General features: G+C 43.8%; 1 protein-coding gene across 1 annotated transcript in view; it reads right to left on the bottom strand.

Moving 5' to 3' along the window:
• LOC115215377 (integrin alpha-4-like) overlaps window positions 1–13,219 on the bottom strand; it is a 205,572-nt gene that overhangs the window by 12,869 nt on the left and 179,484 nt on the right. Inside the window, exons 8-11 of the mRNA XM_029784535.2 lie at window positions 7,566–7,625; window positions 4,558–4,698; window positions 3,414–3,516; window positions 1,771–1,962 (exon numbers count right to left, since the gene is read on the bottom strand). Of these exons, the coding sequence (XP_029640395.1) occupies window positions 1,771–1,962; window positions 3,414–3,516; window positions 4,558–4,698; window positions 7,566–7,625 (496 nt within the window). The remainder of the gene's footprint in view (window positions 1–1,770; window positions 1,963–3,413; window positions 3,517–4,557; window positions 4,699–7,565; window positions 7,626–13,219) is intronic.

Below are 13,219 nucleotides of genomic sequence, written 5' to 3'. Positions count from 1 at the left end.
AACCACTCTAACAGTGTAGTGGGTACTTTTTATATGCTACCAGCACAGCAGCCAGTCAAACAGGCTGGGCATTGATCATGTTTGGATGGTGCTTTTTACGTGCCACCAGCACGGAGGCGGGGGGGGGGCAGTCAGGAGGTACTGGCATCAGCCACATTCAGATAGTGCTTTTAATGTGCCACCAGCACAGGAGCCAGTCAGTGGGTACTGGCATTGGTCATGTTTGGATGGTGCTTTTTATGTACCACTGACACAGGAGCCAGTCAGGGGGTTCTGGCATCGATCATGTTCAGGCGGTGCTTTTTATGTACCACTGGCATTGGGGCCAGTCAGTGGGTACTGGCATCAGCCATGTTCAGATGGTGCTTTTCACGTGCCACCAGCATGGGAGCCAGTCAGGGGGCACTGGCATTGGCTATGTATGGATGGTGCTTTTTGAGTGCCACCAGCATGGGAGCCAGTCAGACGGTCTGGCATCGATCAAAAATAATATAAAAAATTGCTAGATGTCATGGCTGGGACGCCTCTGGATACAAGTCTGCTGAACTCATATGTTGCCATATTTCTGATGAAATAACACTGTTTCTGGCTGAATTAATTTAGAAAAAACAAATGAAGAATTTAGTAAAATAGCTTTACCATTATTAAGCTGGAGTTTAGAACATAAATTCTCCTGAAATTTTGGTGGAAGTGTTTAATTTAGATCCCTTTAAAACAGGGATTTTGTATTATAGAACCAAGGTTGGTGTCAGGTGGGTTGGTATCAAAAGGGTTTAAAAAAATCTTTCAGCATTCAAACCGCTGAAAACTGCTATAAACCAGTGATGAACCAACAAAGGAGCAGTTATGTAATTACTGAGTCTGCTAGAAACAGCAGCCAAATCTCCCTCAAATGACATTCTACTATTTTGGCATAGGAGAGCTACATTAAATCAGTGATTCCTGATATGAGGCATATACCCCACTGGTGGGGCCTGGGATCCAAAAATTCTTTTCTTTTTTTTAATAGGACATAGAATTATGAAAATCTTTTTTTCACAGTAAACATATAACACCTACACTGAGTGTAACCAAACCAATCCCTCCAGCCAAGCATACTGTGTGGAGACTGTTTGATACAGTATAAAGCTATTCTAATGTCCTAGTGTGAATATTTCTTTAACCCTTTTGTTACTGCATTTATTTTGAGATGCTCTATGTTTCTTTCAATTACTTTAAATATAACAAAGAATTTAGTAAAATAACTTAGTTATCATTCAGCTGGTGTTAGGAACATAAATTGTGACTAAGGTTTGGTGGAAAGGTTTTAATTCAGAACTTATGAAAACAAGACATTTGTACTCAGAGCCAGAGGTGGTTTCAGCCGAGTTGGTAACGAAAGGGTTAAGGAAAGTATATAATATTAAAAATAAAGTTGTTTTTTTTCCAACCACAAGTGGGGTACACATTTTTCTGGAAAGTTACAATGGGGCCTGGAAGAAAAAAAGGGGGAAACACTGCATTAAACAATTTAATTATAGATACACTATGTAAGGAAGAAAGATAAGATGACCATGGCTGGGAGGCCTTTGATTACAGACATGTTTTTAGTCAGAGCTTAGCTGGGACTCAACAAGAATAACAGTGAGAATTGTTCAAAATGGCTGTGTATACTTAGTGTAATGGCATGCAACAGGGTGTAGCAACTGAAAAGCCGTATTTTGATAATTGGTAATTAAAATAAAATTGCTGTCACACATAAAAACGAAATGAAAGAGAGATGTTTCATACCAGGACAACTGTCGTTATTTACATCAACAGAATCGGAAATTGAGATTCCAAATCCCTTCATGTCTTTTCCCATAGCAGCATCTTTACCAGTTATTTTCTGGGAGTATGTAGAAGGCAGTCCCTCTTTATTTGTATTGTAGATATAAATAGCTCCTTCTTGGTTATTTTCATAAGGGGCACCAATGGCAATATCTGGGGAAAAGAGAAAGAGAGATGAAAGATGAGGGAGAGAGAGATGAAAGGTGAGTGAGAGAGAAAAATGAAAGATGGGAGAGAGAGAGAAAGATGAAAAATGAGAGAGAGAGAGAAAGATGAAAAATGAGTGAGAGAGGGAGAGAGAAAAATGAAAGATGAGGAAGAGAGAGATGAAAGATTAGGGAGAAAGAGATGAAAGATGAGGGAGAGATATGAAAAATGAGAGGAGAGAGAGAAAGAGATGAAAGATGAGAGAAAGAGAGAGAGATGAAAGATGAGATAGTTGAAAGAGATGGAAGAAAGCATGGAAGAGAGAGAGAGAGAATTCTCTTGAAGAATTTGTCATTAATATTCATGTTTATCACAATGACGACAACTTTTAACTCAATAATGCCCATTTGTAAAGAAATCCCCAATTTCCCACCACCTCCACACCAGGGGTTCTTCTTCCTCACTTGTAGAAATCCCAAGATCCCTCCCCACATATGGACCCACACATGTTAGGTTAAAAAGTTCGTTTTTGCATCAACAAGATTTTGACTGATTTCAATGCCACTGCATGGAACCTTGTGAAAGGGTCTTCCTACCAAGACAGCCTTGGAGGTGACCAAAGCCTTGTTAGTGAGATTTCATAGACAGAAACCAGGAGGAAGCCCATCAGAACATCTGCACATGATTTAGGGTGGCACATTTACTACATGACAACAGGTGACTTAGTAGTTAGGATGTTACACTGGCGATTACAAGATCATGGTTTCAATTCCTGGACTGGGTAGGGAGTGGTGTTCTTGAGCAAAACATTAGATTTTACATTGTTTGAAGCCACTTAGCTGCAATGGACTGGCATCCCATTCAGTGGGGGTGGGGGATCTCAGTCCCTTAAATGCCATGGGGACCAGGTAACCTGCCCCATGAGTTCTAAGACTTGAGAAAACAATGTCCAGGGCTTACCTTTCCTTTTTTACAGTTAAGACATTGTCCAGTTTAACCCTTTGGCGTTTAAGCCAACCATATCCGGTCCAAGTATTCTACCAGTTTTGCATTCAAAATGACTGGATTTGGCCTCTCACACCTACGCTACAATGTCATTCTAAACATAAACATTCACATCATCAAAATCTCAAAGCTATGAGATAATTAATTCAAAACGATGTGAATGAATAAGCTCTACACTTGACAGGGAAATCTGAATGCTAAAAGGTTACAATCACAATCTGGCCAATGCATGCCTTTAGTAAAGTGCACGTTTTTGCAAGCATTCAGATCCAGTCCCCAGTCAGTGGATACCTTCCTCTTATCAGTCCTGCAAACTCAAAAAGGTGCCATAATCCCTACCATTCTTCTTCTGACTAAGCCATTAAAAAGAAAGAAATAAGGAAACAGAAACAACACAACTCATACAACAGGATTTAAAAAGGTAAAATCTCCAAACAGAATGTATTGCTTACCAATGAAACCATCTTGGTCAATGTCACCAATAAGGGTCATGGTGCTACCAAAGCGAGCGCCTTCTTCTTTATCACCAAACAGTACGAGTTTCTTCTGCAGTTTCTGAAATACCAAAGGAATAATCCTTCAAGTAAGTAAATCATGAAATTCTTCTGGGAATACAATAAAAGACTAGGTATGTGTGTGTAATCACATGTATATATATGTATATATAGATATATGATCATTGCCAGAGTGGATAACTGGCATTTGTGCTGGTGGCACATAAAAAGCACCATTCGAGCGTGATCGTTACCAGCGTTGCTTTATTGGCACTTGTGCCGGTGTGCAGATGTCACGTAAAAAAAAAAAACATGATTTTTCCGTGACTGTTGCCAGTACTGCCTGACTGGCCCTTGAGCCGGTGGCATGTAAAAGCACCCACTACACTCTCGGAGTGGTTGGCATTAGGAAGGGCATCCAGCTGTAGAAACTCTGCCAAATCAAGATTGGAGCCTGATGCAGCCATCTAGTTTGCCAGTCCTCACTCAAATCGTCCAACCCATGCTAGCATGGAAAGCGGACGTTAAACGATGATGATGATGATATATATATATATATACATCATCGTGTATATATACATACATATATATATATATATATACACATACATATATATATATATATATATATAAACATGTGTGTGTGTGTACATAGGTGTATGTATGTAAATGTGTGTGTATATCAATAACCAATATGTGGGGTTGAGATGGGATGGAAGTATAGGGTCAGTGACATCACACAAATGGCCAAGGGGACTTACTGGAAGGAGAGGAGCAAGAGAGGTCATGTGAGTGAAAGGATAACAAGCATAGTCTTCTTTTGACTTGGGGGGGGGGGCTTCTTTCAGGATGGACATGGTGGCCACATGAGGGAATTTGCTGTTAAATAAGGTTTGGTGGGTAGGGCCCCTACACATGTATCCTGGCTAGAAAGGAATGATGTTACGAGGGTCTGCAAGGTAGGGGAATTATGCTTTTTACCCATATACCATACAATAACCAGTCCTAAAAATCAGACTGACCACGTCAGACCATGGATGATTATCACTGGCCATACAATGAGAACCGCATCATTAAACAAAAGAGACAAACAATTACAAACCTTGCCATCACTGAGATAAACAATAACTTGTCCTTCTTCTCTCAATTGTCCTGGTTCCATGGGGGCTCCGACTAGCAAATCATCCAGCCCATCTTTGTTGACGTCTGCTACACACAGTTTCATTCCAAAATATGACCCAATCTGGCAACAAACAAAAAGTTGAATTACAACAGTTTCTTATACACCATTTCATAACAGTTTCATTATAAAAGTCTGGTATATACAACCTCCTGTATTTTTTTTCTCTCCAGACCCCTTAACCAAATACCTTGTTTTCTTGCTCATCCTTCTTTTTGAAGAAAACAGCATTAATTTGAAGGGCATTTAGTTGCTATTTGAGTATCCTAGTGAAGGCATGTGGCTTAGTGGTTAAGGCATTTGGCTTACAATTGTAAGGTCATGAGTTCAATACCCGACAGTACATTGTGTCCTTGAGCAAGACACTTTATTTCACTTTCTTCCAATCCACTCAGCTGGCAAAAATGAGTTAAACTTGTATTTCAAAGGGCCAGCCTTGTCACAATCTGTGTGACATTGAATTTCCATGAGAACTACATTAAATGTGTATATGTCGGTGGAGTACTCAACCACTTGCATGTTAATTTTATGAGCAAGACGTTCTGTTGGTTGGATCAACTGGAACACTTATTCCAGTGACAGTTCCTTGTTGGCTTGACCAGAGTTGTCAAATGCTCTGTTAATACAACAGTTCTTTTGATAACACGGAGACTTTTTAAATCTTTCATATCATAATCATCATCACTATCACCATCTAATGTCCATCTTCCATGCTGTCATGGCCTGACAAGACCTGGCAAGGCCAGGGGCCACACTAGGTTCCATAGACTGTTTTGGTTTGGTTTCTCCTGCTGGAAGCCCTTCCTAACACCTTTTCAAATGGCAGCAACACCAGTGCCTTTTGCATGGCACCACAGCAATTTATGTGACACCATCACCAGTGCTTTTTACAAGGCAGCAGCAGCAGCAGGAGGCGCAATGGCCCAATGGTTAGGGCAGCGGACTCGCGGTCAGAGGATCGCGGTTTCGATTCCCAGACCAAGCGTTGTATGTGTTTATTGAGCGAAAACACCTAAAGCTCAACGAGGCTCCGGCAGGGGGTGGTGATGACCCGTTTTACTCTTTCGCCCCAACTTTCTTTCACTCTTTCTTCCTGTTTCTTGTTCCCGACTTCCTACACAACTGCTGAGCCTGGATGCGCATTCATCCATCCGTCAATGCTCTCGGTGTCGGGGGTTGACCTGCTTTCTCTTCTGCAGGTTTTACGAATAGCAAAGGACCACGTTTCGGACTTCTCCCACTGCTCTGGGACGAAGACTGCTTCGCTCAACAAGCAAACAAACAAACAAGCAGCAGCAGCACTAGATGTATTTTGCGTGGCATCAGAACCAACCTAGGTAAGTGAAATTCCATTTGAATTCCCAGAACTTCCTGGTAAGGAATTTAGCATGCCAGGTTGGGTAACACTAGGGCAGAGCAACATTCAAAGTTGTCTTTGGGCATAGATGCTTGGTGTTGTTGTTGCTGTTTAGCTCTGAATCAGCAGATGTATGATCAAAGACAATCCAGCAATGACCATCTCATCGTTTTCTTTCTAAGCATTGTATGCATTGGACTATTTAAGGTTGGTACACATTCTATCAATCACTTTTTGTCAAACCACTAAGTTACAGGGGATGTAAACCAACCAACATTAGTTGTCAAGTGGTGGTGAAGGACAAAAACAATTACAAAGACACACACACACATAGATACATATATACATGCATACATACATACACACACACACACAGATACATATATACATACATACATATATATATATGTATATATATATATATGTATATACATATGACATACATACATATGTACATACATACATACATGCTGAGACCCCCTTTGGTCATGACTGACCATGTGATTGCACCTAGAAAGTTTCCCCTCCTAGGCACAAGTCCGGGCAAAGTTGTTTATGGAAGACCAGCAGTCACCCATACATATCGGCCTCCCCTCTCCACGCCACCGATGTTATCCAAGGGAAAGGCAAAGGGGCCGATACAGCTTGGCACCTGTAATGTCGCAATTCATTTCTACAGCTGAGTGAACTGGAGCAACATGTAATAAAGTATCTTGCTCAAGAACACAACATGCGGCCTGGTTCGGGATTCAAACTCACAACCTCACTGTCATAAGCTCAACGCTGTAACCACTGAGCCATGCACCTTCATATACATACATACGTATGACAAACTTCTTTCAGTTTTCCATCTCGCAAAATCACTCACATGATGGCTTTGGTTGGCCTAGGGCTATCATAGAAGATACTTACCCAAGGTGCCATGCCATGTCATGTGACTGAACCCAGAACCTTGCAGTTAGAAAGCAAACTTCTGACCACACAGCCACACCTGCACTTAGTAAGGGCAAAGTTTATTTTTATCTTTTAATGAGGAAAGAAGGCAGTGCCTCTGACTTCTTAAAAGGTGTTGAAGACTGGTTGGAGGGAGAGAGGAAAGTATCTTTAAGCTGAAGACTTGGCCAAAATGCTTTTAGGGAAGTGGATTCTGCTAAAGGCACCCAAGATGCCATTGGGTGGTATTTAACTGGATGATGGGTGAAGTGTACCACCCAAGTAAGCCACAGTAGGATTTGAACTCAGAATGTAAGGAACCAGGACAAATACCACAAGGAATCTTGGTCTAACATTCTTACAGTTCTGTCAATCCACCAATCTGAGATTGGTCCCTTTTTATTGACCACAAAAGGATAAAAAGTAAAGCTGCCCTCAACAGCATTTGATCTCAGAGTGCAGAGAGATGGAATAAATACTGTGAAGTATTCTATTTGACACTAATGATTCTATCCATTTACTACCTGTTCCCTGGTTGCTGTTTCTAGCAAAGTAAATGTCCACACAGAATGTCACCACAGCGGCTACTTTGTATTAACATTAATATTTGGGGAAACAAAAAAAACAGAAAGGAACTCACCTCTTTCGATTCTGACTGCAAACGTTGTACGATATGATTAGTTTCGTCTATTATTAGCACCTGAAAAAGTAATTTTTAAAATTTTAAATAATGAAAAAGAATGAATTAAAATATATAAAATATGTATATTATGTCAATTAAATTTGTGTATAAACCTTGTGGTAGCTCACCAACAGGTATTGGTCAACAAATGCTATTACACAGAAAGATGACCAATCATATCACCAAATATACACCAGGAAATCTGTGAATATTTATAGAGTTTATACAAAAATATGAATAAAGGAAAATGGATTGAGCAATAAACATTACACACACATACATTACACACACATACATATACTTACCACACAGCCACTCCTGCACCTATATGTATATGTATGCACATGCATCAGTGTATATATAAATATGCATGTGTATGTGTGTGCATATATGTATATGCACACACATTCACTCACATACACACATTCATGTACAGGTATGGATAGGCACCTTGAGTAAGTGCTTTCAACTATAGCCCAAGGTCAATCAAATCCTTGTGACTAGATTTGGTAGATGGAAAGTGAAAGAAGCCAACTCTATATAAATGTATGTTTGCATGTAGGTAAGTGCATGTGTGTGTGTGTGTATAGTTTACTTCTCCGTTAAGGTTAGATCAAAAGAAAAATTATTCCATCCAAAGGGGGATAAATATTTTTTAATGTGCACAGTTTAAAGTTATGAGCTACTACAAGTTTCATGCATTGGAGACGTGGTTTAGGAAGGTTTTTATAAAACACACCTAGTGTCTCCAGGCAAATTTCAGATTAAAGCCGGCTTGGAGACACTAGACATTAAATGACATATATTTATATGTCATTTATATATATACAGGTGTGTGTGTGTGTGTATGTATGTATATATATATATATATATATATAATCATCATCATCATCGTTTAACGTCTGCTTTCCATGCTAGCATGTGTTGGACAGTTTGACTGAGGACTGGTGAACCAGATGGCTGCATCAGACTCCAATCTTCTCTTTTCCACTTCTCTTTTATTTTATGCATTTGTCTTCGCTCTGATAAAGCTCCATTTACCAGATCAGATGTACTATAAAATATGACGAATATTATACTCATAATTTTCCTAAACAGCGCCAACTGACATTGGTAGCAGAAATGGCTGTTAGCAATGTTAAAGTTTTGTATTAAGAAAAATAATAATCAATGGTAGTCAAATTGTTTGTTGATCAAACATTTTCTCCATTTTCTGCTTAAGTTTTATACACACTCACACACACACACACACACACACATATATATATATATATATATATATATATATATATATATAATGGGAAGCTTTATGAAAATAGACAAAAGACGAAGGCAGGTGGAAAACAAACGAACAATTGTATTAGTATGGCGCTCAGGAAATATAAATAAAACAAGTCTTTAACGTTTCGAGCCTACGCTCTTCAACAGAAAGATACACAGAGAGAAAAAAAAAACACAGAAAGAAGGAGTAGCTAACGAATCAACATGGCGATCTGATTTTGGCCAGAGGTCAAAGATCAAACATGAGACGCGAGAGCGAAATAAGGGGAGATAATAGGGTTGATAATACGGTTGATAATAGGGTTGAAGGACCAGCTAATAGTGCGTAGGAGGGGTCTGGACGTGTGTATGTATAGGGTTGGTGTATGTATTAGTATGTATAAGGGTGTGTGTGTGTTTATGAGAGAGTATTAGTGCGTAGGATTGGTCTGGACGTGCATATGTATGAGTACGTATTAGTATGTATAAGTGTGTGTGTGTGTGTATGAGAGAGTATAAGTGCGTATGAGGGGTCTGGACGTGTGTATGTATAGGGTTGGTGTATGTATTAGTATGTATTAGTATGTATTAGTACGTATTAGTATGTATTAGTTGGTGTATGTATTAGTATGGCACATCATATATGATGTGATGTGTAAAGTCGTGTGGTGTAGTGAGGAGAAGAGGGGGAGGGGGAGAGAAGGGGAGGGGAAGGAGAGGAGAGGATGGGGGAGAAGGAAGGGGAGGAGGGGGAGGAAGGAGGAAAGAGGGGGAGAGAGAAGGGGAGAGAGGGAGTGAGGGAGCAGAGGGAAGGGGAAGAGGGAAGGAGGGAGGGAGAAAGAGGGAAGAAGGGGTGAAAGGATGAAGGACTGAAGAAGTAGGGGTCGGGGGGAAAGGATAGGTGAGGAGGGGGGGGGGGGGAGTTGAGACCAAATGGCGTATAAGAGCGAAGAGAGAAGATTAATTCCTGTTCACGGCGCAAACGGGAATCCGGATGGCCTCTGTGTAAGGACAAACCGAACACAGATAGGTGTTGCAAGGAGTGGCCGGTGGAGCGGAAATGGCGTGAGACCGGTGTGTCGTTCGCAAGGTGGATGTCACGAAGGTGTTCCGCGAACCGGTCAGCCAAGCGGCGTCCCGTTTGTCCGATGTACAAGGAATTGCAGAGAGAGCAAGAGATGCAATAGATAATATTGCTGGAGGTGCAGGTGAAGGAGTGGATGATGGGATAGGGTCGATGGTGGGTGCTAGTGAGGCGGGTGGTGTTGGAGAGGTAAGGGCAAGTGCGGCAACGTGGGCGGGAGCAGGGGAACGAGCCGGGTTGGTAGGTAGGGTCAGGGAAGGAGCTATGGACCAAAAGGTCTCGAAGGTTGTGGGCTCGTTTGAAAGAGGGGAGGGGTCGGTTAGGGAAGAGGTGTGAAGTGGACGGGTCAGACTGGAGATGACGGAAAGCTCGAAGAATGGTGCGTTGGAGACGTAGGGTCGTGGGGTGGTAAGTGAGGGGAAAAGGGAGGCGGGAGACTACAGGGCGGGTTCGGGGAGAGAGAGCAGATACACGGTCCACGGACCGTGCTCTGGCAAGGGCGGTGTGGATAGTGGTGAGGGGGTATCCACGTAGGGTGAAGTGGTGAGCCATACGTTGAGACTGAGTCTCAAAGTCATGGTCGTCACTACAGAGCCTACGTAGACGGAGGTATTGGGAATAGGGGATGGAAAGCTTGGTGTGTTCTGTGTGGGAGGAAGAGAAGTTGAGGTATGAGTGTGAGTCTGTGTGTTTGTAGTGAATGGAGGTGGTAAGAGTGGAGTGAAGAATGCTCACCGAAATGTCGAGGAAGGAGACAGAGGTGTTGGAGATAGTGGAAGTGAAGTGGAGGGCTGGATGGAAAGATTGGACGAAAGAGAGGAAGGAATCTAGATGTTCGCGGAAGAGTGAGGTGGCACCGATAATGTCGTCAATGTAACGACCATATAGTTCAGGAGTGGGACCAGTGAAATTAGAGAATATTTGGGCCTCAACATAGCCAACGAACAGGTTCGCATAGTTGGGGCCCATTCGCGTTCCCATGGCCACTCCTGAGACCTGATGGTAGAACTTGCCCGCGAACGAGAAGCAGTTCAGAGTAAGGACAAGTTCGGCCAGACGAATGAGTGTGGAGGTGTCAGGTACAGGGTTAGAGCGGAGGTCAAGAAAGTGTCGAAGGGCCTGCAGTCCTTCGTGGTGAGGGATAACAGTATAGAGGCTTTGGATGTCCATAGTAAAAAGGATTTTGGAGGAGCCGGGAGGAAAGGAGAAAGAGTTGAAAAGCCGGAGAGCATGGTTGGTATCGTGGATGTGGGAGGGAAGAGATGCCACTAGGGGGGCAAGGACACGGTCGAGGTATTTAGAGATGAGCTCCGTGGGGCAGTTACAGGCGGAGACGATGGGGCAACCAGGGTTGTTGGGTTTGTGAATTTTGGGGAGGAAGTAAATGGTGGGGGTACGTGGGGTTCGCACAATTAGGTTGGATGCGGTGCGGGGGAGATGGGAGGACGAGATGAGGTCGTGGACAGTAGAGGATACCATCTGTTGGTAGCTACGTGTGGGGTTAGAGGGCAGAGGGGAATAGAAGGAGGTGTCATTGAGTTGGCGGAAAGCCTCGGCCCTATAGAGTTCCGCGCGCCACACCACTACAGCTCCACCCTTGTCAGCCGGTTTGATGATAATGTCAGCGCGCCGTTGGAGGGAACGAAGAGCCAAGAGCTCAGCCGGGGAGATGTTGAGGCGGCGTTGGCGCCTGGAGAAGTTGAACCGCTCCAATGCACGCTGACAAGCGCCCGCGAAAAGATCCACTGCTAGGATCTGGCCAGGGGCAGGCGTCCACGGGGATGGTCGGCGGCCCAGGCCAGTGAAGCAGTCCTCTTCGTTGGGTGTGGGTGGCGAGTCGTGGTAATGCGCACCCAACCGGACACGGCGCACAAAGCTGTGAACATCAACTCGCGTCTGGAATTCCTTACAGGATGGAGTGAGGGGGATGAAACGCAGACCCCTACCAAGGACGGAGCGTTCAGCCGCAGAGAGGGGAAGATCGGGGGGAATGGTAACAACAGACGGAAGTGGAGAAGGGTGGTGGAATAGAAGTAGGAGGGGTGGTAGGTCTCGTGGAGGTCTGAGGGGGAGGGATTGGGGAGGTGTGTGGGGGTGGTTGGGCGGGGCAGTAGGGTTAGGTGTAGGTGGATGGAGCCTATCGGGAGGGGCAGTGGGGTTAGGTGTGGGTGGATGGAGCCTATCGGGAGGGGAGAAGGGTGGTGGAGGAGTTGGGGTAGTGGCGTCGGGTAGGGTGGAATGGAAGAGTGATTGGAGTTTACGAAGTTAGGCGCAGGAGTGGCTGTGTGGTAAGTAGCTTGCTTGCCAACCACATGATTCCGGGTTCAGTCCCACTGCGTGGCACTTTGTGCAAGTATCTTCTACTATAGCCTTGGGCCGACCAAAGCCTTGTGAGTGGATTTGGTAGATGGAAACTGAAAGAAGCCTGTCGTGTATATGTATATATATGTTTGTGTCTGTGTTTGTCCCCCAACATCGCTTGCCAACCAATGCTGGTGTGTTCATATCCCCGTAACTTAGCAGTTCGGCAGAAGCGACCGATAGAATAAGTACTAGGTTTACAAAGAATAAGTCCTGGGGTCGATTTGCTCAACTAAAGGTGGTGCTCCAGCATGGCCGCAGTCAAATGACTGAAACAAGTAAAAGAGTAAAAGAGTATATATATCATCATCATTGTTTAACGTCCGTTTTCTGCGCTAGCACGGGTTGGACAGTTCGACTGGGGTCTGGGAAGCCAGGGGCTGCACCAGGCTCCAGTCTGATCTGGCAGTGTTTCTACAGCTGGATGCCCTTCCTAACGCCAACCACTCCGCGAGTGTAGTGGGTGCTTTTTACGTACAACCTGCACAGGTGCCAGGGGAGTCTGGCATCGGCCTTGATCGGTTGGTGCTTTTTATGTGCCACCGGCACGGAAGCCAGCCAAGGCAGCGCTGGCATCGGCCACGTTCAGATGGTGCTTTTTATGTGCCACCGGCACAGAAGCCAGTCGAGGTGGCGCTGGCAACGGCCACGTTCGGACGGTGCTTTTTATGTGCCACCGGCACAAGTGTCACAACTACTATTTCCATTGATATTCGTTTCGATGTTCATGTACTTGACTCAACAGGTCTCTTCAAGCACAGCAGGATGTTCTGGAATCCAAGGTACTTTGAATGGGCAGGGGCTATGCGGAACTGGTGCAGGAAGTAGCCCGGATCTTTGCAGTCACAGCATATCTCCAGAGATCTCAGTCCTTTGCCATTGCCTCAGTGAGGCCCAACGCTCTGAG

The sequence above is a fragment of the Octopus sinensis genome, linkage group LG9 (genome assembly GCF_006345805.1).
Source record: "Octopus sinensis linkage group LG9, ASM634580v1, whole genome shotgun sequence".
NCBI lineage: Eukaryota > Metazoa > Mollusca > Cephalopoda > Octopoda > Octopodidae > Octopus > Octopus sinensis.
This window is presented reverse-complemented; position numbering and strand designations above follow the sequence as displayed.